Here is a 25567-nt window from a genome sequence, read left to right as displayed (position 1 = left end):
GAAAGTAATAGGTATTAGGGCCACAGGAGTCACCTAGTAGAGATTAAGAAGCTGGGTGGTAAAACTTTGGAAGACACATGCTCACTCACACACACACACACACACACACACACACACACACACACACACACACACACAACCTATTTGTAGGAGCCACAATGCCCCCTTTCTTCTATGGAACAAAGTAAGTTCTGGTGGTGTGTGTAAACTGTATATGTCAGACAGCATGCACGAGCGCGTGTGTGTGCAAGAGATGTAATCGAGGTGATGATGTATGGTTGCACACATGGATGACAGGGTAATTGATCCATGGTGGGTGGGGATTGTGCCAATGTGCGTGTAAAGGAGAGAGAGAGAGAAGGCCTGGTGCCAGTCATATATCATTTCACCCAGTGAGCTAATCTGTTACCCTGACAAAGAGTTCAGATTACTGATCTCTCTCCTCTTTGCTGTCCTCCTTCTCCAGCCTCCTCTCCTCTCCTCTCTCTCCCCTCCTCCAAATCCCTTTTCTCTCCTCTCTTTTTTTGACCCTTTGCCATCCCTCTCTGTCTCCATTTCTCACACTCTGATCCCTCCATATCATCTTCTTAATATACTAGAGTTTGGTGTGTGTGTTTCTCATTGCTCGCTCGCTCTCTCTCTCTCTCTCTCTCTCTCTCTCTCTCTCTCTCTCTCAAGTAACAAGGGTGAATCATGGATAGTCTAACCATGGGATTTGTCTTCTACACCATTCTCTGGCAGTACACTTAAACACAGCATGTGGACTGCAAGATAACAACATACAGACACACAAATACATGCACATGCACACACACACACACACACACACACACACACACACAAACACACACACACACACATACAGGATCCCAGGGTTATTTGGAAGGCCTCAAACAAATCAGACTAATTCCTTGGGGATCTGTAGCATTTACGCACACACGCGCACACATGCACACCTACACATGCATGCACATACACATACATTCACTCTAGTTGGTGGCCTCCCAATTGTATGGGGAGGGATTTAAATGGAAGGTGCCAATCAGAGTCCTTGGTGCCTTTCTGTCACAGAGAAGATAGTCAATTCCCATAGAAAGAAGCTTTACAGACCACATGACAGCCATGGAGAGGCATATGTGTGTGTGTTTGTGTGTGTGTGTGTGTGTGTGTGTGTGTGTGTTGTGTGTGTCTTTACATGGGGGGAGTAGAGCATGCAAGCACACACACATGCCTGTAGACACACATACACATGCACATACACATACACACTCATACAAATGCACGCAAAACAAACATAGCCACACAAATTTATTTACAGATGCAGTGGCCCAAAATAGTCTAATCACATCCTTGTATGGTGACAGGAAACATATATTTTCTTCCATCACTGAAGTAAATGGTAGATTAGCTCTACAAAGCAGCAGAAATGGAGACAAATGCTGGAGCACAAGATAATTACTGGTCTTTACAGACATGAGGAATTAGCCACGCCTTGCCACTGCGGCTCTGTATATCCTCATATTTGTCAGAGCCATTAATGAATACAGACAATGTACCGTATGGCTGCTGTCACATGCAATCCTTGTGTCTTCAAAAAGTCATTTTTTAAAGAATTAAGCAAAACAGGTGGCCATGGGAAATATACAATATGTTCTGAATGGCGTCACAAAAGTTGCTCAGCTACATAAAGAACTGTGTAAAACTTTAATTTCGAGTAAAGTAAATGAAAGTAAAAATGAAAGGTTTTTACGCAGTATTATGTGTGTACATGTGTGCATGTTTCAAAGCCTTGCCAGATGACTCTTATTATAAATACCAAGTGGCACAGAGCGCCGAGCGGCATCGCTTCATTTGGGATATGATTCTGATTCCAAGTTGAACACACACCATACACACACACACACACACTCTCTCTCTCACACACACACACATACACACACACACACACACGTTGTCCTCTGTGTTGCGCTGGCAGGCGGTAATACCAGAATTAGCATATGAAAGGCAGCAGCTGGAAGGTGTAGCTGTCACCGTTGTTGTTGCTTGTTGCTTGTTGTTGTGTTATCCATTTGGATGGCAGTTCCTCTGTTCTTGTTATCCCTCTCTCCTCTGATGTTCTCCATTGCAGTCCTCCCTGTCCTCCATCATTGCCTCCTTCTATTTGTCAGTCATGCTCTTTTTCTTTCCGGTGAGTCCGGTAATCACGTCCCTCAGGGGATATAAGGGACAAAAAGTACACGTGTTTCCCACATTTAATCTGCATAACTCTGGTGCCCACAGTCTTTGGGTGAGCATGGACACTTCTTACAGTCATAGCGCTCACAAATATGGTGAACAACATTTATGTTTCATCATGTTTTGGGTAATTTTCCTTTGTCGCAGTCGAAACACATGCTGACTTTCAGGAAATCTCAAAAGTTACACTAATTCATTAGCAATCTTGGCATTAATTTAGAAAACTGAAACAGCTGAAGAAGCTGTTTTATATTTGAGCCGTGCTGCTTCTCAGAACTCCTAATAAAGCAAGTTATGGTGTTAGAAGTTACAGTAGATCACTTATCAGAGGCTGTAAGTTGAGTTGAAAGACGGAGTTGCCCTTGGCAAAGAACACTTTATCTCAGATAGCAGCAGGGTACTACACACCAACTCAACGCTCTCGCTTTCTGTCTGTCGCTCTATCCCTCTCTTTCACTCAAAGATGTAACTGTTCAAACGGACTAATTCCTGCGAATCTACTATGAGCATGAGAGTCCGGTCTCCGCCCTCATTGCTAATTGATGGTCTTGCATAGCAGCATGAAAGCTAGACGAGTCTTGCCTGAGACTTGTCTCTCATTAGCGGTAACCACGCTATGGCTGGCTCCATTAAAATTCCATTAAAAACCTTCTACTCACACCTTCTACTGCTCTCCTTTCACTCTGTTCTAACTCTGTTTAAATGGCAATTACAGTACATGCTAGTGAGCTGAATGAGCTAATTACACTAAAAGTTTAGAGTATCTCCATTGCTTTTGATATGGTTAGACTGATTTTTCATTTACATAATACAGAACTATAAATAAAAGAGTCTCACTTTTGTGAAAATCTGTCAGTAATGACCTTCAACAGGTGGCATACTGTTCTTTGTCTCTAGTCTATCTCTTTTGGTCCCTATACACTCGGAGTGTGTCAAGCCTGCTCAAGGTGGGCATCAGATTCTGACAAGGATGCCCCTTGTCCCCTCTCCTGTTTGTGATATTCATAGACAGGATATCAAGGTGCAGCTGAGGTCTGGAGAGTGTCCGGCGATGTCAGGGTGCCATCTCCTCTGTTGTCCACGGATGATGTCGTTCTCCTGGCTTCATCGGACCGTGAACTCTGATGTGCACTGGAGCGGTTTGCAGCAGGGTGTGAAGCAGACGGAATGAGGATCATGGGTCTGAGGCCTCGGTTTTCTCCCAGAAAAAGATGGCTTGTTCCATCCAGATGAGGGGTGAGCGACTGCCCAAGTGGAGGAGTTCAGTTATCTTGTGGTTTTATTTATGAGTGAGTGGTGAAGAGGGAGCTGAGCCATAAGGAGAAGCTCTTGATGTAACAGTTGATTTTCATTCTGACTCTCAAATGGTCACAAGCTCTGGATAGTGACCGAAAGAATGAGATCGCGGATACAAGCAGCCAAAATGAGGTTTCCCATTGGTGTACTGGGCACAACCAAATGAGACCTGGATATCTGACCTGGATAAGCTGGATAACCTGGATAAGTGGATGGATAGATGGAGATAAGGTGAATCTACATTCATTAGTTTTAATATAGCAACAGTCAAACAGACCTTGAATCTCTGTGGCCCTGGTAAGAAGAAATGACTTAATCTGATGTTTATAAACCTCATTTGTTTCCATTTATTCTACATTCTTGTGGAGTCAAGGACTAAGTAGCTACAGAACAATTGTGCCCCAAATCCTCTTTACTCAAATGTAAACTCAGTGGCCCTATGCTTACATACACATTCACACGCACACACAATACATATATCCTACGCTAACATATGCCAACACACACAATCCGATATACAGTGCACAAGCCCCTCTAGCTATATAGGCTCTAAGGATTCTGGAAATTCTGGACAGCAGCTTCTCCTCATCCAATAAAAGGCTTTGATCATCACTGCGGCAACATCACAGCCAATCCCTGTGACACATACTGTAGTTCCAAGGAGGAAACGGAGAGAATGGTGTCACCACTTGATGTTCCGTCCTCTTCTGTTCTCAAAATGTCAGTTCTTCATATCGTCTGTCCCCTGCCAGGCTGCTCACTAATGTGGACAGCGATACAACAGGAATACAATGGGGACGCCCCTGTGGAAAGAGCCACCTGCTATCTCACATGGGCCTCTCTGGAACAGGCAGAGGGCCTGGAGTGATGAGCCTTTAACTAATCAGAGATCCATGTCTGGATGGGAATCAGTTATCCCAGCCCAGTGGGATGATATGCCCACCAGCTTGCAGAACTCCCTCTTTCTCCATTCTTTCCAAAAATAGTCAGCCATGGTGCCACGAGACTTGTTTCCATGGCTATTTAGGATACACAGTGGTGAAAGTGAAGATGGTGGTGCCAGTTTGCCAGACATTCCAGTTTGGGCAGAGTGAATCAAAGTTGTTTTACTTTATGTTATTTTTCGATTTGTCCCCAAATTACTTTTTTGGGGGAGAGAGAGAGAGAGAGACAGAGCGAAAGAGAGAGAGAGAGAGAGAGAGATTTTGTTTCTCTTTATTTTGTTTTGTTAAATTGGTCTCTTGGTCATTGTAAAACTGGCTCCCTTAAGAAAACTACTTCTCTCTCCTCTCTCCCTCTCTCTTTCTTTTGCTCTGTCTCTCTCTGTCTCTATTTCTTGACCTCATCTCCACCACTCATCTGAACAGCAAGGCCGTAGGGTCATGTTTATAATCTGCCGAACACAATGAGATACAGGCGCTATAATGCTACAGCCGCTCATAATCCAAAATCTTTTCAGGAAAAACAACGGCCATAAAAATCTGGGATTACGTCGTTCCACGCTACCGGTTCGGGGACAGGAATATCTGTCGCTCCTTCTCTCTTTCTTTTTTTAATCCTCTCTCTCTCAGTCTCTCTCTGTCTTTCGCTCTTATCCCCCCTCTCTCTCCTTCCCTAAATCTCGCAAGCAGCTTTAGTTCTTATCAGGATGGAATCAGACAGAAAAGGCTCTATCTGGAGAGTGAGGAGAAAAGTTTTCTGCAAATGCGTTTGTCAGGTTTACACTGTACTACAGTATAGTTGGGAAAGAAAGACAGAGAGAGGGAGAAAGAGCGGAGAGAGAGATAGGCGACAGAGAGAGGCAAGGAGCATATAGCATCATAGGGTTTAGAGACTGTTCTTCCACATGCATTGAAAAGCATTAATGGATACACTTACCCATCCCTGCAGCCCCCGCCCTCCTACACTATGGCTCAGTGTACATAAGCTGGATTAGAGGGTCTGACACAAACATGAGCACGGGTGCACGCCTTTAGCTTTACATATTTGAGCAGCACAGCTGGATATCTGGCCCTGGTGAAATGGGATAAAACTTTTGCTGTCTTCTCAATTCCTGGTTTTTATGTTCGCGTGGCTCACTCATCCCCATAAAGCCTTACAAGAGGGAGGCAATTGTTTTTCAAGCCCTTGTGAACATGGGCTGCCAAACAAAATCAGTCTAGCCTGGATTCACATTCATACAGGTTTAAATTGCCTGATAGAAAAACAACTTGGGCTCGATTCATCTTGTCCATACAGATGTGAGTCTAGAACCCATAGAGAGATCACTGTGTAAAGCACGGCCACTGAAAGCGATTCAGTCCACTTGTATACGCTGCCAATGGGACAACACTGCATTCATTCATCTATCTCACCCCTCCTTCACCCTTCCATTCCCACCTGCTTCTCCAACTCCTCTCACCCCTTTCTCCCACCTCCTCATTTTCCCCTGGTTATAACACCTGCACATGATTAATGATAATCTCTGCTGGCCATTGGCTGCGACCAGGGAGCATTTTATATCACAGGCAACAAGGGGAAGGTTCGCTCACTCTTCCTCTGTTCCCAATAGTGTCTTTTACTCAACTGACTCCAGCTTTCTGAGGAAAAGACACCAGAGGGAGCCAAGATAAAAGACACTTCAGAGAGCAGAAAAACAGTGAGCCTACATTCTCTGCTGCTAATAGCACTATTTCCAAGAGAAATCAGCTCCAAGCATGAGTAGGAGGGAGTAGACAAGGACTGTGGTTAGAAATGTCATATTGCAGAGAAATATGATTCCTCTTATTTGTTATACTGGCCCAATTTAAAATCACAAACGTATCTTCTGGAGGAGTGAATGAGCATGAATGCTAGACAGTAGAGTTGCATGGTAAATTCCATTATAAAAGACCATAGGCCTATGTGTAAAGAAAATCATTATAAAATCATAAAAAAAAGCAAAATAGACCTTCTAAATATGGTTGTTAGCTAGAAGAGTAAGACTAACAGAAGAGTGGTGATCGAATGGTATGATCCTTGTGATTGGAGTGCCCTCTAGTGGTAAGACCTGCATGCATTTTGACCTCAGCCTCACCAATGACTGTATGATGGACAGTGAAGCGCTAGGCTCCCCAAAAGCTGCTCCATTACATACAAATGGAGGAATATGATGGTAGATATTTGTTGGGAAAATTAGCTCAGTTGCTGTCTATGCTCCTTCACCCAAACAAAGTCCTAATGTTTTGATCAGTAGTCATACAAAAGAGTGAGAGCAGCATCAAGCAGAGGATATGTGGTGGATTTCTTCCCGCTCCTCATCATCACTGTTCCCCATCATTCCTTTTATTTCACTCTGTCTCCTTGTCTCAGGCTACAACAGATTGCCTTGTGTCCTGCAGGGAGGATACCTCTCTGCTGGTTGTACTGAGTGTATAACACCACTAAGTGTCACTGTGTCCTCACACTCCTGGCTGTGGTGGTGAAATAAGGGTGAGGTAAGGACAGCTAGTCCACCCCCTCTCTCATGAATAAACTTCCTCTGGGATATGAGGGGTGACTCAGTAGTTCACCGCGGCCTCAAGCCTATTCTCCTGTTTTCTGTGCTCACTGATCTACAATGACCAGCGAGGGAAAATGATGACAACTGACTTGGTTTTACAGGAATTTAATAAAATTTAGCTGGGGTGCCTTGAAGGAGAATATATGAGAAAGGGCAGATATACTTCAGATTACTTCAGTTTCCACACCTTTCATTTCACAATCTGTTCTTTTTTGCCCAGTTGCAATATCAAAGACAGGAGCCCACAGTTCAATTTTGCCATAGCACAATACTGAATCAAATTAAATTATCAAAATAAATCAATGAAATACTTATTTCATACACCTTTTAGTGCACATAAATCCTCCCAAAGTCATACTTTGCATTTTTACAATGAAGAAAGTAAAGTTTTTGAGTTTATTTTTATAACACTTAGAGTTTTGGGAATCTCTCAATTCATGTGGTAAGCTGACCTAACAGTTATGGGTGTAAAACCAAAGGCTGCTTTACCTGCATCTGATTTGACCAATTGGGCTTGTATCTGTAAAGCTATCATAGATAGAATTTGGTGCTATAGGACATTAAGAGCTTTGTAGACCAGCAAGAACACCTTGGACTCAAATGCTTTCTGAAAGCCAGTGCAGTGATTTAAGAACAGGTGCTGAGTTTTCCTGATCCTGGAGACTGGTGCTGCTGCAGTTTGGCTGAGCAGCAGGTGACCTACTGTTCCGTCTGGCACACTGGGACACTTTTGTCTGTGTCATGCAATGTCAACATAGTCAATGACATACTGTATGTCCCCCAAACTAATTTGTTATTGTTCAAAAACTAAACACTAAACACAAAGCAAATGTGTATTAAAAAGCCCTTTGTACATTTTATTTTCACATTTCACTGTTTTTTAAGTTCTCTTCATTTCATTGGACAATAGAATAAGGGGGCCCTTAAAGCCAAACATCTGTGTTATTCAGCCTTCCTTTTTGGAAAGCCTTTTTCTGGCTCCATGCTGATCCCATTATTAGGTGGTAGTGCAACTATCACAGAGTATCCTAACAATTATATTTGACTCCATCGATTTTAGTGGGAGATGATTGATCTTTTCCCCTCTATTTATAGGGTCTCACAGCATTTGCAAAGGATCCTTGCATCAGGAACCAAACACATACTCTATGCTATTGTTGTGAATTCACTACTACTTATCATTTTATTAAAAAAAAAACACATAGTAGGCTACATCTAAAATCTGCTCATGATGTTGAAGAAATATGTCATAGCTTTCAATATCTCTTAACTTTCAGCTTTGAAAAACATAGGGTACAAACAAAAAATCATGATTCAAGAAAATGTGCAGTTTATTATTATTTTTCCTATTGGTCTGGAATTCGCCATTACTCACCGTTGATGGAATACAAGAAAGTTGTGCTGATTTTCACAGCAGTGGGAAGTTGTAAAGGCATTTAATGGCAGGCATGGTTTGCTTTCTTCCTCCACCAGCGTTCTCTCTCTACAGCAGCTCTAAGTGACTCAATCTAGAAGAGAGAACAAAAAGCACATACTAGATGTCCAGTGTCAGTATGAACAGACACCTCAGGCAGTCCTAAGATATTGCAAACAACTAATCCATCCTTTAGCATCTAATATATCTCTATTTGCCATCCTCTGACCCTTCTACAAAGCTACAGTGCAAGTATAGGCTACCTCTAGAAATCCGCTGATGGCAAAGACAAGGACACCGTAAGAACACCATAGATTTCTCTCAGGCTCTTCACGCTGTCTCTTTGAGGCACACCACTCACCGTCTTAATCTGATTAAAGGATGCTCTGATCCTCCAATTCACCATCTTCACTTGTTTAATAATCATCACTCAAGAAGAGTTTGCTGCTGACAGTTACAGGAATTTTGATGGAGATGTTTGGCTTCACACTCTCTTCCTGGTTAAATCCAATGATGTTCAGACATGCTTATTAGTTGAAACATGTTGTGTAACAACCTGATGAGGGAAATCCTGTCATATGCAGTGCTGACTGCACATTTTCTGGTGTCCATTTTTGCCAAATTTCTGTTGACAGTGGGGATCACTGAGCTCAGGTGGTCGTACTGTATCACCAGCTGAGTTGATTTTAGATTTTGGATGTTGTGTCCATGAGCTTGCTCATTTTTTGGTGTGCAGATGTTCATTTCTGCAAAGCTATTGTTAAATATGTCATGGTAACGTATGTCATAGTAAAGTATGTTATAGTAGGCTATAGTATGTCATAATAAAGTAAGCATAATAAAGCTTGCATATTAAAGTGTGTCATAGTATAATAGTCATAGTAAAGTATGTCATAGTATGTCATACTAAAGTATGTTATTCTACTGTATGTCATAGTAAAGTATGTCATAGTACAGTATGTTGTAGTAAAGTATGTCATAGTGTAGTATGTCATAGTAAAGTACTGTATGTCATAGTGTAGTATGTCATAGTAAAGCATGTTATACTTCTGTATGTCATAGTAAAGTATGTCATAATCAAGTATGTTGTATGTCATAGTATAGTATGTTATACTACTGTATGTTATAGTAAAGTATGTCATAGTACAGTATATCATAGTAAAGTATATTATTGTAAAATATGTTGTCGGGTCAAGGCGTTTTAGGTCTTCACTGTTGTTTCCGGAGGTCATTGCAATTGTTGGAGTTTGCCATTGGAGTTTCCCTGATTACATTTATGACGATATAAACGTAGTCAGGGAAACTCCAATGGCAAATTTCGACAATTGCCAACAAGGCAATCCAAAAAAAGTGACCATAAGCATCACAAGGGCATTATACTAAAACATACATATGCATGAAGTAACCAAAAAAACATAACAGCAACTCCAACAACAAAGTAATATTTCCTATATAAATCCACATGCTGGATTGTGTTCTCTCTGAACTGTGCTCCACTTCAACACGCACCTCTCCCAGCCAACACACATCAGCCAGCGGCTCCCCCTCCCAACAGCATACAGAAATAGCATCAGTATTCTATGGGACTGGGAGGTGGCACTATGCTTCGTTTTATCTGAAACTATGTGGGTATTACCATGGAAACTGCAGAGAACTGTCCAAATTACTGTCAAAAAGCCAGAATGCAGAAGAAGTCAAATACATTCAATTTCTCGTGGCAGCTTGTGGTTACATCCTCTCAACATCTCTGTCTTTGTTTTGACACACTTATTTTTCCTCAAGAGGCAAGACTTTGATGCACTCTATCTAGAAATTTGCCACAAGGCTTTCTTCTTTGGGGACAATAAAAACTCTTGATTTGACTGGAGTGCACTGTATCTTGATCTGTGTTGTGAGTGCATACCATAGGCTAATAATAGGCCTATGTCATGTACTATTCTTTTTTTCCCTAGAGTTCCTATGTATTTGCAATGTACTGCACTCTAGGGCGAATGAACTAATGACCTTGCTGAGAGAATGGAATTTTAAAAAGCTCAAATCCCTGTTGTGTGATTTCCTGTGTTACGTTATGGGAGAAAAACACTTGGGTTAAAGTCCACTTACTTGCACAACAAGGAGGAATAATAATAACAATAATAATAGCCTTAAGTACTCAGCCCCTGCACTTACACAACTCTGAATAACACTGAAACATTGATCGTCCTGTATTTCATTAGCAGCCAGTCTCAGAGATTTTGACTTGGAGGCAACAATGCTTTAAATTGCAGCTTTTGTTAAGCAAAGTTAGAAGAGAGTGCAATTCATAAAGCTGAACAAATTTACAGTACAAACTTACACACACACACACACACACACACACACACACACACACACACACACACACGCCACCACAACCACCACCACCACCTCATATAAATGATGTCATTATTCTCTAACCGTAAAGGGGAAGGGACCTCATTTCTTCTAACGGTTGAAACCTCCCCTCAGCCAATAGGGAGCAGGCGCAAGAATCTCAAACGTAGCCGTAGACATGTGCTGCCTTCAAGTGCAGCCAGGAAAATTGTATTGGCAAATAGAGTGCACATGAACGACCCAAGAAAGTGGCATACAACTGTATGTGTGTCGAAATTGTATATACAATTTTATATTCTATTTTATATGGTGCCCATGAAAACGAACTAGAGTAATCCTATAATAACTTTTAGAAGGATATTATAGAAATATGACAGCAAAACTATAGGAGTCCCTATAGTTTTATTAACCCTATAGGTTAATAAAATACCATAAAGCACAGTGAGGTCACTATGAACTTATACTATTTAGTACAACACAAAATAAGCACCTTTAGGAATATTATGGGAATATTATAGTGATCTTTCGTTTGGGTTGCTGACATGTGATATTCATTATATTGAGTCTTGAGAGGACAAAATTTGCAGAGAGCATGGATGTCAAGAATCAACAATTGATTGCAAAAGTGACGTGTTATACTACAGCTTTCGCCTAATTAATTAAACAAATCATCATTTACATGCTTATGCACATTAACTCCATCCTCAGCCACCCAAAGAAAAGCAAGTTTTATCACCAAAAGCAAGTCAATTCCAAGGATGTCAACCGCCTGTAAACTGAAGAAGAAGAAGAAGAAGAAGAAGAAGAAGAAGAAGAAGAAGAAGAAGAAGAAGAAGAAGAAGGTGGAAATTCCGAGGTGGGAAGTGGGAGTTTACGAGGAGACCGTGAAGGCAGCATCATGGGAGGGTCTTCCGAGTATCAGTGTGGTTTCTTCCTCAGCCGCACACCCTGATTAGAGCTGCAATAAGGGAAGGGCGACAGCGCAGGAGGAAAAGACGGAGTTCCTTGGTATTTGAAAGCACACGCCGGGAGAGGTGAGAAAAACAATTTTGTTAACTTATTTTTTTTATTATTTTAAAGCGCAGGAGAGCTTTATTACTTTATAAAGTGAGTTTCGAGCTTTGGAGGAGAAGTAGTTGGTGGTAAAGCTCACGGCATACTCTCTCAAGACACGCTGATGAGCCGAGGTATCCACGGCTCGGCGAGTTGAAACCTGTTACTTGTTTCCAAGTATTCCAATTAAATGGTCGCAATGTATCGCGGTTTGATTCATGTGGAGGAAAGTGTCATAAACTGGGGACACACCTGTTTCTTCCCTCCTACCAGCTTGTTGCGGGGATGTGGATCCTGTCGGCGCTCCAAACCTACAAACTCAGCGGGGTTTTGCGGCAAATAATGTACTTTAAAAGATGATAAATATCTGGATTACGGTTGTGGGGAAAAACAGAACCAACCCTTCCTCGTTGTAAAAAGTTTCTCATCTCTTTATGTTTGGAAACCTGTTTGGCCAGTATAAGATAATCGGTGGTATTCGAGGCGTTTCGGCTGCCCGGAGATTTTTGGAACGCTAGAATGCAAACCAATTTTACTTAACGAGTAACCTCTTTAATTTGGCGAAGTGGTCCAGAAGCCTGCCCTCCTTGCTTGTCCTAAATGACTGATTAAACAATGTTTTGTCCCGAGGACATTCCTTCCTCCGAGTCACCACACCCTTGTTCTGCTCCTCGGCCACTGTAGCAGACCCTCATGCCTCGCAGCGGGTTGTTCCCAACTCTTTGTCTTGGCATGTTCCCCATAACAAAAACGGACTAATTGCCTATGATTATGTCAAAGCTGCAAAACTATTTTGTTGGGCATCAGCTTGGCCGCTCCCATTTCAGTTGCTACATTGTAACACAGGATATTGCAGTCACACACATGTAGGCTACTGGAGAGGAATGCATAAAAGACGATCCTACATCCTCTCGGTGTGTTTGTGTGTGTGCATGCCTGCATGTAAATGTGTCTGTGAGGCTACTACCTGAGAGCCTGTATGATGTCATTGTGGAGGAACAGCTGACTGCTGACCAAGCAATTCACACAGGTAGTGGACAGAACTGGCAATGTTACCTTGTGGCACACACACACACACAGTGCAGCAGAAGGACATGTAGAGGGAATCCACAATCTAGAGTACATTATGGGAGAAAAGGAGAAGCCATGATTTCTGTTGTTGTCATAGTGTCATTGGTTTTGACTATCGCTTGTACCCTGTGTCTTTATTCAGAGCCTCTCGGTGTAAAGTGGCGTCTATTGAGGTCGTCTCAGAAGACGGCTGAGTTGCTCAGTAGGTCAGTGTAAAAGCCGTCATGTATAGCCATTATCGACCACCAGTTCCAATACACTCCAGGATAGCCAGAGGCTTTTTCACCCTGGTGTCGCCCCTTGTTCTGTTCCCCCTGGGATGCTTTCTGCCACTGACCTGCTATGGTTGTTTAGCTCTTTGCCCATTGTACGTGTTGGCTTGAGCTTCAGGGATGCCGAGCGTAGGACTGGAAGTGTTGCTTTTGTTTCCATACTGGGTCACAATACAACTCAACCCCAGCAAACATTTAGGAAGTACTGCCTGGACAGGAAGGAATTGTCCAGACCTAAGAGGGGATTTTTTTTCTCTCCTTCCAACCCTATGGAGAGCTGCTGTTTGTGTGCATTGTCGATAAGCATATCAGCCTGGATTTTTGTCCAAACACATTGCTTCACAATATGTTTGGTTCTGCGTGCATCAGTGGTCTGTCAGATTAGTCTGGTCTCCCAATGTCATGGTCACATAGGAAACTAAGTTGACAGCAGTCTTTTTTACGCAGTGAAGATGGGGAAATTTCAAGCTTAGATTCTAGACCCTGTTTTCCAGGCAATTGATGGTTGGCAAATCGAGTCTGTAGGCTGTGGAGTGTAGCACATACAGACAAGCATGCAGACAAGAAAATCCGCAGGAAAAACCCAGTCCTTTTGTTACTCTACAGAAGGAAAGGGAGCGTTTCCTGTGCGGATCTTAATACTGGCAGTTTTAGGCCATCCTTAAAAAAGACTGAACCATTTACAAAGCTTAACATCTCTCCCAACTCCTATTTGCAGCAACTTCCTAACACCTCCCTTGTTTGTAAGGCACAGATGGATCGGACAAAATGAGAGCAACATGGTGTTGACTCTGTCTAGCCTGTGTCCATGTGTGTCTGTTGTGGCAGTCATTTGCGCTCTGTGTGTGTGTGTGTGTGTGTCAGAAGGAAAGGAGGAGTGCAGCGCCCTAAGGATACGGAACATTAGCTCCCTGATGGTGACATCACACTGCAACACAGGAAGAGAGAGCGAAGGATGGGATGAGACGGGGACAGACTGAGAACAGTAGCCTGGAGGAGGATGGGCAGAACGGAGGGAGAGAGGGAGGGTGGCAACGGAGGGTAGGATAAGAGAAAAAGAGGGAGGGTGAGAAACAGGGTACAATCAAGTCAGCTCTCTCACTGATCCAACTAGGGTGGTGTGTGTGTCCGTGCGTCTGCACGCTCGGCTAATCTTGTAACGGCAGCCTTCGCTGAGGACTTGGAAGAGAGGAAAAACAGTCATAATTTCTTCCCCAAATCCTGATTAGTCCCCCCACCCCTCCAAGTCACCGTATGACTAATTCATCCACTTATTTATTTCATGCTCATGGAATATTAATCAAAGACTACCAGTTATATATGTTTTGAGTTTCTCCACATCTGTTGCTCGTGCTGCAACACTCTCATATTCAACTCCACCACCATCCCTCCCTCCCTCCTTCCTTCCCTCCATCTCTGTCTGTCTTGTCTGTGTGTTTGAACTGCAGCGAAGGCTCGGGGGTGGATGAATGGATAAATCTCTGTGATATTTTTCTCTTTGGTCCTCTGCTCTGAGCCGAGCTGCGCGCTGTGATAAATTGGGCCGGGGGAGTCTCAATGGCTCTGTCCTATTTCGGGCTCTAGCTAGGTTCTCTGACTCTGGCCGCTCCCCTTTCATCTTCCTACACCCCTAGCCTGGATCCTACTACCAGCCAACACTGGTCTCGAGTTTGGCTTCACCTTTTAAAATTTAAGCCTGACCTGAACTTGAAGAATTTCTGCCCAAACCCAGGACAAAGGTTATAGTATTTTCTAAGCTAAAACTTGACTAAAACCTGAAATTTACAACATTTCACTAATGATTAAATGCTGTTAAAGAGGTTTTATTTTGATGACATCTTGGGTGTTATAAGCTGTCATGGCTGTGATGTTTTTGCAGTGGACTTAGCAGACATTATTGGCAATCAGTGCTACCGGAAGCATAATGTCTTTGTTTCGGGGTTTTCTGTTGCTTAAGTTTGAGTTTCTGTAGGTGCCGGCTTTTGCTGCGCGTGCAAACTACCCAGTTTTTCTATTTTATTCCAAACCATCTGCTGTTGCTGCCGGAAATGTAAAACTCATCACTTCCTCTACACAAGAGGATTTTCCCTGGTAAAGACCAAGCCAACACCGGATGTTTTAGAGCAGCAAATGTAAAAGCTTTAATGAACTGGGTATGACATATGTTATATCAGTGAGTGATAAGAGATTAGCTAAATGGACATTTATCTATGTGAATATATCTTGGATTATTACTTAAATGGGGAAATTAAATGTGACCCAATTTGTGTCCATAAAGTCCAGCCATGTCTTGTTGGGGTTCTAGTAAGAGGGGGACAGTTTGGGCTCATTTTCAACTTAACAACTTTCACTTAATCTCTTTTTTTTTTTTTTTGCTGTATTAATGTCGGCAATAAGGGACAAGGAGAATGAGAAAGAGATAAAGGTCCTGTTAGGGCTGCTGTATGTAGTAACATCAGGTCGACCAGAGTTTAGCACACACCTCAGGCTATGTGTAAATAAGCTTAGACGTACAGGACTGTACCCTACGGTATAGGTTAACTTTCTCCTAGTCGTAAACATTGATGATTTAATGGATTCATGCATAATCCGTCCACAACACTTCAACCAGTCATGAGTGGAACTTGCAGGCGGAAGCAAGAGGAGTTGGAAGAGGGAGAGATGGATAAAGGCTGATGGGGGGCAGGGATGTTGTGTGTTTAGGGGAAAAGGGTGAGGGGGAGTTGGAAGTGGGTGAGACATTCCTCATAGCTCATGTCCTCCCACGCTTTAACACACGCACACACGCACGCACGCACACACACACACACACACACACACACACACTTGAACAGGGTTGTGTGTGAACTTTCAGTGACCCAATGTTAGTCATCCTGACTGCACAGACTGCCTTTACCAATCAATGTGTCAATAATTGAGTTGCTAACAGTCAATTATTATTCCTCTTTGACAACGCTGGCTTCCTGGTCATACATCATCTAAAGTAGTACAAGTGTACGATTAGGCTAGTTCACAATTTTACACATTTTTAATTATATGTTGTGGTTGGTCTGCTTAGTGTTGGCATGGTTGAGTGAGTAAACTCAACTTGAGTGTGTGGTTGCCTGTTGGTTTGCTCTTTTGAATCTTTCAGGGTATTTAGCATTTAGAGAAGCCATCTGTCATAAAGGTATCGGACTAGACCTGACCTAAACTTCATCATGGTTCCTTCGCTGAGCTTATGCTTGTACTGTCAACTTAAATCTTATGTTGTTGCCATTTACCCGGCAGGCAGTTTTAGCCCTGTGGTTACGCATGTGAGAATACACAAAAACACAGAAATGCACTTTCCTGAGGCACTGATTTTTGCTTGAGTTGAACTGGTGCAAGCCTACATGCCATTCAGTAATGGAATAATGGGAGCTTTTTAGCCTGTATGTCAACCAACTACTACAACCTACCAAATGGGTCACCAAACGCAGGGCTAGTGTGTATACCTTGAGTCTGCTGATCCATTTGATTTAGAAACTGGTTGATACTTCGGGAAGAGGAAGAAGTTCCTATTTTACTGCCCTTCCTGCAACTCCATTAGGGGTTTTTGTGTTCCTCGAACCACCTGCCACTTCTGACTTCTGACGGAGACCTGGCTAATGTGTTACTACTGCAGCAGTGACTCAAGGCCTGCCAAGGAGAAAGGAGTCTGTGTTGGAGAGCCAGGAATGAGAACTTTGCCCTTTTGCTCCCCCATAAGGGGTCAAGCATTATGCAAGACAAGCTGATTTATGCTAAGATGCGTGTGCATAAACACACACACACTCATGCATAGTCATATGACCTGTCTCTCTGGGAGGGCAGTGTGCATGTGTGTGTCTACATGTACAGTGGCCCACCATTCAGATTGTGGCCCTACTGCCCCGGCAATTCCCCTCCTGCTTTCTGAATCTAACATGAGTCATGTAACACTGGGCTTTCTGCAGCTCCATTGTCATGTGACTGGCTTGGTCTACTGCTCCGCCTCGCTCATACATTGTTGGAACTATGAGTGACTCCAATACTAAGTCTCTACATATCCTTTGTCTGCAACTTGTTAGCTGCATTTTATTTATTTAGAATGTTTATGGCAGTGTATTTCAACTGTTTTTCCCCCACATCGACATACTTACCCGCAACATAAAATCCAGGGCGCACTTAATTATTGATTGCTTGAAAATGTCACAAAGTAAAGTATCATACAAAAGCGATGGCAAAATACTAAATATTCATGCAATTTTCATTAACCTTGGGGGTGGGGGGTATGGTATGATTACAGGTGTGTTTCATTTGATTTTAATGAGGTTATGTAATATTTATGTTGGATATTAATTTTCTTAACATTTTAGCATCGTCTCAAGAGGCACCTGAACTGAGCAAGGACAAAAAGTGTCGCTAAGAGTGTTGTGACCACTTCTGCCTCCTGTTGTCCAGATGTCTGCTCACCACATGAATCTTCACACATCACTAGCCTTTAGCAGACACTTGTTAGAATGAACAGGGAAATCCCATACTGAATCCTGATGTGTCTGACTTAAGGATAAGAAGAGGACTGGGGACTGAAAAAGAGGAGAGACTGGCTGGATTGGACTCCTCCTTGTGCTAATAAAGCTTGTCTGAATTGACCCCAGGGGAGAAACCAAGGGAGGAAGAAGTGTAAGGGAAAGGAGAGAAAAGTAGAAATGACAAAATGAGTCTTGGATAGGAAAGAGTCTTTGGAGTAGAGCTGCAACGATTAATCGGTTAGTTGTCAACTTTTAAATTAATCGCCAACTATTTTGATAATCGATTAATCGGTTTGAGATTTTTAAAGAAAAATAAGACAAAATTCTCTAATTCCAGCTTCTTAAATGTGAATATTTTCTGGTTTCTTTACTCCTCTATGACCGTAAACTGAATATCTTTGGGTTGTGGACAAAACAAGACATTTGAGGACGTCATCTTGGGCTTTGGGAAACACTGATCGACATTTTTCACCATTTTCTGACATTTTATAGACCAAACAACTAATTGATTAATCGAGAAAATAATTGACAGATTAATCGACAATGAAAATAATCGTTAGTTGCAGCCCTACTTTGGAGCCTCTGTACCCTTCCTTTGTAGTGGCACAGAGCGAGCAAACACACACACACACACACACACACAGAAACACACAGGGAAGGGGCCATTATCCCTACTAAGCACCATGTGCTACCACTGTCACATTAAGCAACATGCTGTGAGAGCTACCATCATCAACAAGCTGCATTATTTTAGCATGGTAGAAGACATGCAACACTAGCTCCATTTTCTGAAGCTATCTGGGGTTGTACTGTAGCTACCAGTCACGTGTGTGTGCGTCTCCCCTCTTGCAGTGACAGTATGATGTATGGAGTTGAGCAGCAGCCTGCTATCACAGAGAACAGGTGGCTCTCTCCAGAGACAAACCAACAACACTGGCCTGATTTAGTGTGTGGGAGAGAAAAGCAAACTGAGAAATTGTCTTTTTATTCTTGTTGTTAAAATGGTGGCTGTTGATACAATGAGTGAAGGTAAATGACTGAGGCTAGTACAAGCTGAGGGCGTCCAGTGTAGGATGTAGAGATGCACATTAGTTCTCTAACATACATTCACAAATGGGTCATCCTCTTGTATGTCATCCTTTTGTACATGGCGGGGGAAAATGGGGAGGGGGGGGGGGGTGTATCAAACATACATATAATGTATCTAGCACTGTTCCTTACCACAGAATAGACAGCTTGGGTCACCCTGCTTAGAAAACAAGCCACCATGCTGCCTTTAGGAACTTCATTGGTTTTGGTTTCTGTGGAAAATATTGGTGTCAAAAGGGCCTCAATGCAGTTTCAGAGGCCTTTCCAGCCCAGTGAGCCCACCCAGAGACCATTTCAGAGGGATCACTTGTTTATTCCCTAAAGGTGCAATAAGTATTTTTTTTTTTTTTTTACTATCCCATAGCACAAAATGACTCTATTAAGGGTTTGATAGGGTTGTTACTTTGCCAGGTGCTGAGATTTCTTGCTTTCAAACTCACTTTCTGGCCCGTTCTCCACACCAGTGTTTTGGAACAAAAAGTCCTAAATTACTTAATGCCCCTTTTTTAAACGATGAGGCTGTATTTCTCCATTCCTCATCAGTCATGATTTGCACACCTTGTCAGTGATGGCAGCGTTGGTCTAGGTAGGTTGAGATCTGTGGAAGCTGTTGCTGCTGGCAGCCAGCCAGGCTGTTGTCTCATCACCTACTGCCTTCTCCACATTATTGTCAGCTTGTGGGAGATGGCTATTGATCCGTGTGTGTGGGGCCATATCTTTCTCTGGCAAGCCAGATTTCACTCACATGCACACCTTTCAGGGATACAAGGAAAAAGAATGGGAGAGAAATGTGTGCAATACAAGGGTGTCAACCCAAACCTGTAGGAGCTGTAAATTACTAGGCCAATGGGATACAGCAGGGACACATGTAGAGGTGTTTGTGTGCGAGACGCCCTGTGTGGGCAGCAGTATGTAGAGCATTGCGTCCTGCGCCTGTGTGGGGTTGTAGCGTTCCCAGGACTCCGATGCTCCCCCTGTTCCCTCCCTTCCCTCTCCCTGCTTTTCCAGGCCAGCGCCGAACCCTCAGCTCCACTCTGTTTTTCACCTCACACACAGGACACGGCCCAGGAAAGGGAAGAGGGTGCGGCTCTGAAACAGACTTAGATCACCTCTTTCCCTCTTTCTCTCCCAGTCTGTCTCACTCTTTCTATTTTTTGGTTTCATTCTCTCCCTCCTTTGCCAGTTCAAGAGGGCAGGGCAGGGAAGGGACAGTCAGTTCACTGCTTTTTGGGAAATGTGTGAGTGCATTACTGTTTTGTACATTATCTTCAGCATCCCAAACCTAAGACTGACTCTGATTAAGGCTAAAATATGAATCTAATTAAAGTGTTTTGTGTTTGTAGATGGCAGCCATCAGGAAGAAGTTGGTGATAGTGGGGGACGGTGCATGTGGGAAGACCTGTCTGCTCATTGTCTTCAGTAAGGACCAGTTCCCAGAGGTCTACGTCCCCACTGTGTTCGAGAACTACATCGCTGACATTGAGGTTGATGGCAAACAGGTACATTGTATATTAATTTTATGCTATTTTGTTTTAGTTGTGATATGCTTCAGAAAAGGCAGTTCTATGTGGCACACTTTATTTGTAAAGCCTGGAAAACATACTTCATGTCTAGGTTTGTTTAGGTTTATTTGTTATACATAAACTGCAGTGTGGAATTGATGTTCTTGTAAGCCCATGTGGGCTGGGCACCTGCAGTGCATGACACTGAAATAAAATCAATCAATTAATCAAAATAGCACTACACATACTTTTCTGTTCATGCTATAGATTCAAAAGCCTTGCATTGGTGTAAAACCCATTTCTTTTAGTTTGTCCCAAAAGTCTTAATCCTTCCCCATGTCTTCATTCTCAAAACACTGCCCAGAACAGGACCAGAACAATTTGATCCGCTTGAACTTGGACTCTGGAAGAGAGAGAGGGGTGGAGATAAGAGCAGTGGGTCTCAACCATGCGCCATTGAGACACAAGAGTATGAAGGTTTCCATTTCAACCAAATCCTACAGCAGCTGAATTTGCATACTGTCAACCAGAGCGGGGGAACTAATTGGTGAAATCGCCCGGTGTAGTGCTCTCAATGGCTCATGGTTAAGAACCACTGTGATGGAGAGGGATGAGTGGAGATGGTTAAAAGAAAAAAAAATCCTCTGGTCCTTTTAGTCCTGTGTAGAACCATAGACCTCTAGCCAACAACAGGAAATGGATCGTCACTGGCTTCCTGTGCAGAGTTAGGACCCCCCCTCTTCTACTTCATGACTAATGCCCTATTTCCTGGTCCTGTTTCCTGTACTGCGCTACAAAATCTTGGATAAACTCGCTGAGATTTTGGCCCTATAATAAGCCTGACCAAAGCCCAGTTTCTATGCAAGTGACACTCAATTGCAGCTTACATAGAAAAAAACTGTATTTGGTACGGTGCAATATTTCATAACATTCCAGCATTGTTGTTCAACTTTCTACTGCCCCACTCACCATGCTTTGATTCTGAAGCCACTCATATGGTGTTGCATTGCCCCTTCAGTTGTGGCCAGTCAGACTACAGCAGCTAAGCAAAGAGGGTTGTGGATTAGCTTGATCCTTCCTGTAGAGAGCCCAGAAGGAGAACATGAGCTCAGAAGCAGAGACTGGCTGCACAGTGGTAAAAATGGGACTATAGATGACTCCTGACTCCTGAGAGACACCTAGTGGTGAGAGAATGGAGGGGCAGCGGGCAGCAAAGAAGTGGACACCAGGGTCTGCCATGGTCTGGCTTTCCTCATGTTCCCAGACAGAGGATATGGTACAGCTCATCCCACCACCCCATATTCCCATGGGAAATGCCATGCCTGTGGGGACCACTTGTCAGTAGGCAGGGTGGCTGCCATCAGTTGGCCAGTCTTGCCAAGTCAACTAGCCAAAAAGCAAGACTTGGCTGTGCTGAGTGTAGTTAAGATGTCAAGAAGGTCCAGCTGGACTGCTAACATACTGTGGTTTCTCTCTAGGGGACAACTAAGACTATTAAATTATCCTGTTCTCACTAGTAGCAGGGGTAGTTCTCCAGCTGTGGTTGTCCGCGGGGGGGGGGGGGGGGGGGGGGGGTCGTACTGTAGAATAAATTCAGGTTGATGAAGGAGGACAAGCTAGGTCAAAACAGTTCAACACAGTTCAACCAAGAGACTGCATTCAGTTGACAGAAATTTTCAGTCAGCCACAGCAACATCATAATGTATGCACAGAACATGACACATCTAGGCAGCTGTGCTTAAGACATTCCTACAGAGCACATCCCCAGGTTTAATGTGCTCTGCAATCTCCTGCTGAGCAGTAGCAAATGCTTTTTGGTGGGCATCTCTTTTATCTAGAGCAGGTCAGCTGCAGCCCTCTCAGGGACTGCTAACAGTTTGATTAACAGCCAAAGGAGAGCCTGGGGGAGCCATCTCCAGCTCTGGGGAGTTTGCTTTATAGGCCTGGTAGGGGGGGAAATGGATTATTCTAAATCCCTCTCTCTTTTTTCCGTCCTCTCCTCCAGGTAGTCTGTCTCCATTTATTTTCCGTTAATTCTCTCTCTCTCTTTACCTCGCTCCCTCAGAGAATAGTCGGTTGAAACCCCTGCCTTATCTGAAGCTTAATTATGTGACTCAAATGATGCTCTGTGCTTGCAGCCACTTCACATTTTTGGTTGTTGTTGTCCTCCTTTTACCTCTCTCTCTCAGGTGGAGCTTGCGTTGTGGGATACAGCAGGTCAGGAGGACTATGACAGACTGAGGCCTCTCTCCTACCCCGACACAGATGTCATCCTCATGTGCTTCTCCATAGATAGCCCTGACAGTTTAGGTAAGGCTGGATAGACTCACTAACCCACTTAGCAAGAGTGTTTTTAACAATGTTGTTGAATTGAATTGTTGCAGTCCCCCAATAAAGTTATTGCAGTCCCCCAATAAAGTTATTTTTTCAGAAATTAAGACGCACTGTTGCATATTGATGATAATCAATTGTTGATTGGTTTCGACAGGATTTTATTGATGTTTGCATAAAGTGAAAAGTACAAGTGCATAAGGCTTGGATATGGATTAAATCCACTATCAAAAAGTATTAGAAAATGCCTAAAAAAAACCTGCACGCAGCACTGATGTACAATATCAGAAGGCAATTGGTATGGGAGGCAGTTACAGTTCAGTGTTCTGCAACTTAATTGGGAAAGAGCCAGTCGAGGCCTGTGTAGACCACAAAAGTGTTTGTATTGTCATATATTTATTTACTATATCCTGTGGCATACTGAGATATGTATCGTTGTGCAGTGCTGTATTATTTTTATGTTATGCATAATATAATTCCTATAAAGAGCCTCATATGGTTTAGTTGGGTACAATCTAGTTCAGTTGTTTCCAATATGTAAAGAGGGATGAACAAGAATACACACGCAACACAGAACAAACTTCCACAATAGAACTTGGCTGCTGTTTCCCTGTGGAACTGGAGGCTGCGGCTGTGTTTTCTGGAAGCAAACGCTGAATATCTAACATGTATTTCTGGCTTGGATCTGAGTGTTCTTGGTCCTCCCAATAATTAATGTCAAACCAGTGGAGAAATATGTCCTGTTCTATAAAACTCCAGTCCCAGGGCTTTCTCCCACGGTGTTTTGATTGGGCCATGCCATGGCTGGCATTCTTCCTCTATCTCAGCATGGCATCTCCTTCCAGAGAAAACAACAGCGCTGGTTTTGGCTAGCAGGCTTGGCCAAGTATCAGCCAGGGGGTCAATGGCTCCTCAATGTTTATGTCTCCACAGTGGCAAGGGAAAGGACAAGGGTCTCCCAATTCTCCTTGGAGGGCAAAACTGTGGAATTTGTACTGAGTAGATGATGAGTGGATTGACTCAGAGCTTCGTGTCTTTCTGTTCTTGTAGAGAACATTCCAGAGAAATGGACGCCTGAAGTAAAGCATTTTTGTCCCAACGTCCCAATCATTCTGGTGGGGAACAAGAAGGACCTAAGGAATGATGAACACACACGCAGGGAGCTGGCCAAGATGAAACAGGTGTGTTTCTGTATGCATTTGTACTGATCGCACCAACTTAACCCAAAACTAATTGTGTCTTTGTAAGGTCACTGAAACCCATTAGTCTCTCTCTTAATGTCTATAAATCCAGTGTAATAATAACCCACTGTATGCATGTACATGAAACCTCCAGGAGCCAGTGAAGCCTGAGGAGGGCAGAGACATGGCCAACCGCATCAGTGCCTTTGGCTATCTGGAGTGCTCAGCCAAGACCAAGGACGGTGTGCGGGAGGTGTTTGAGATGGCCACCAGAGCGGCGCTGCAGGTTCGCAAGCGCAAGAAGAGGGGCGGCTGCCTGCTGCTGTGAAGGGGAGGGGCTAGTTAGCCGAACCACCAATCAACAGCTGAGGGAGGACAGCCCCCACACAGAGCAAACTTAGAGAAACCTTTAAATCAATGGCTTCCTTGGACTATATTTACATCACAAATACAGATATGCCACAGGCGAATATGAAAGACTGACATCTGTTTAAAAGCAAAACAAATCAGCCTTTTTTTTTACTCTTTGTTTCCCCCTCTACTCACACACTGTACGTTTTTCTTTTTTCTTTTTTTTTTGCTTTTTGTTATTTTTTCTCCACCAGCATACCAGCCTGTTTGTGTGAGGGGGCAGCCCCCTCCTCCTGTGTGTATGAATGTATGTTTGTATTTATATGTGCATATACTTTACATATATATCATTGTCATCCTGCCTCTGCCTCTGTGTTATGATTGTTTACAGAGAAGGGCCTAGTAGCTCCCACATCCACCGAATGGTGAGCTCTCAGCCCACAGCCACAAATGGCAGACAATTTTTCTCATGAAGTAGCCCACACATTTGGTTTAATAGACTCAAAATTTAAATAATCCTATGGAACCCCTGCTTCTCCTGCATGTGCCACCCAAATTCCTTTGTACATCAGTTTCAGTCTTTATCCTTCAGCTATTTGCCATACCACTATTAATTTTACAACCTGAACGTCCTATTTCACCGAGTGCTTAGTCAGCAGAGCTCTGTGTCTGTTCTCCCCAGCTTTCTCTGCTGACATGAAGGACTAAATCTAGGGCCCATTCGCACCAAATTAATTAATCCACTGAAACCTACATGAACTAAAATGGCAACAGCTATTTGTTTGTAGAGATTTTGGAATGCACCTTGCTCTGTCTCTGCTATGGTGAGAGCATAAACTGGCACTGGAGACACAGTGGTCTATTGTCGCAAACACAATACTCCTAGTCACAGTCACACAGGCTGTGACAGACATGCCACTGACCAGACCACACCAACGCCTTCCCATAACAGGCCCATCCTCCTGTTTGTTAAGATTCTGCATGGTTGATTCACATCAAGTATGCAATCACGGTGTGATATTACTGTGCATTGGATTTACTGAGGGCTAGTGCACACAGAAATCTGTGGGATTCTGGGCTCAACACTTATGGATGAACACTGTATTCAGCAAAATTAACATTCAGATGGATATAGGCCCATTCTGCATGTACAAGTTTTAATCAAATACCCAGCTGACTACTTGACTGACAACTCAAACACGGTCGTTAACAATGTGCCAACTCCTAACTTTGCTAGCTGCCTTGGTTATTTAAGATGCAGGGCTTTGTTGGTTATACATAATAGCCCTTTATTTGACACCACACCAGCCAGCAGAGCCCCTCTGTATCAGAAATATGTGAATGGGCACACATTCCTTGAAATGTGATTGGATAAATAAGGACATC

The 25567-nt window shown here is 43.2% G+C and overlaps 1 protein-coding gene across 2 annotated transcripts; it reads left to right on the top strand.

Moving 5' to 3' along the window:
- The first annotated feature begins 11757 nt into the window (after positions 1 to 11757).
- On the top strand, positions 11758 to 24542 carry LOC139654842 (rho-related GTP-binding protein RhoA-D). 2 transcript variants are annotated; one of them, XM_071532036.1, is made up of 5 exons: positions 11758 to 11851; positions 20160 to 20315; positions 22508 to 22628; positions 23700 to 23830; positions 23985 to 24542. In XM_071532036.1, the coding sequence occupies exons 2-5, from the start codon at positions 20160 to 20162 to the stop codon at positions 24156 to 24158; spliced, it is 582 nt and encodes a 193-aa protein (XP_071388137.1). In that variant the 5' UTR covers positions 11758 to 11851; the 3' UTR covers positions 24159 to 24542. The 2 variants fall into 2 exon arrangements, with proteins under 2 accessions (XP_071388137.1, XP_071388138.1); XM_071532037.1 differs by lacking the exon at positions 11758 to 11851 and having other exon boundaries at positions 20160 to 20288; positions 22541 to 22628.
- The last annotated feature ends 1025 nt before the right edge of the window (positions 24543 to 25567 follow it).

This window comes from Centroberyx affinis, unplaced genomic scaffold (genome assembly GCF_046629955.1).
Source record: "Centroberyx affinis isolate AG114_WGS23_722 - 3 ecotype Tasmania unplaced genomic scaffold, CSIRO-AGI_Caff_v1 ptg002159l_1, whole genome shotgun sequence".
Taxonomy (NCBI): domain Eukaryota; kingdom Metazoa; phylum Chordata; class Actinopteri; order Beryciformes; family Berycidae; genus Centroberyx; species Centroberyx affinis.
The sequence above is the reverse complement of the archived record's forward strand: the minus strand, read 5'-3'. Positions and strand labels throughout refer to the sequence as shown.

What these genes read in the sequence shown, in the direction of transcription:
- LOC139654842 (XM_071532036.1), top strand. Translation starts at nt 20,160, where the DNA reads ATGGCAGCCATCAGGAAGAAGTTGGTGATAGTGGGGGACGGTGCATGT. An exon ending in TTGAGGTTGATGGCAAACAG is followed by an intron (nt 20,316 to 22,507) that starts GTACATTGTATA and finishes TCTCTCTCTCAG; the next exon opens with GTGGAGCTTGCGTTGTGGGA. An exon ending in AGATAGCCCTGACAGTTTAG is followed by an intron (nt 22,629 to 23,699) that starts GTAAGGCTGGAT and finishes CTGTTCTTGTAG; the next exon opens with AGAACATTCCAGAGAAATGG.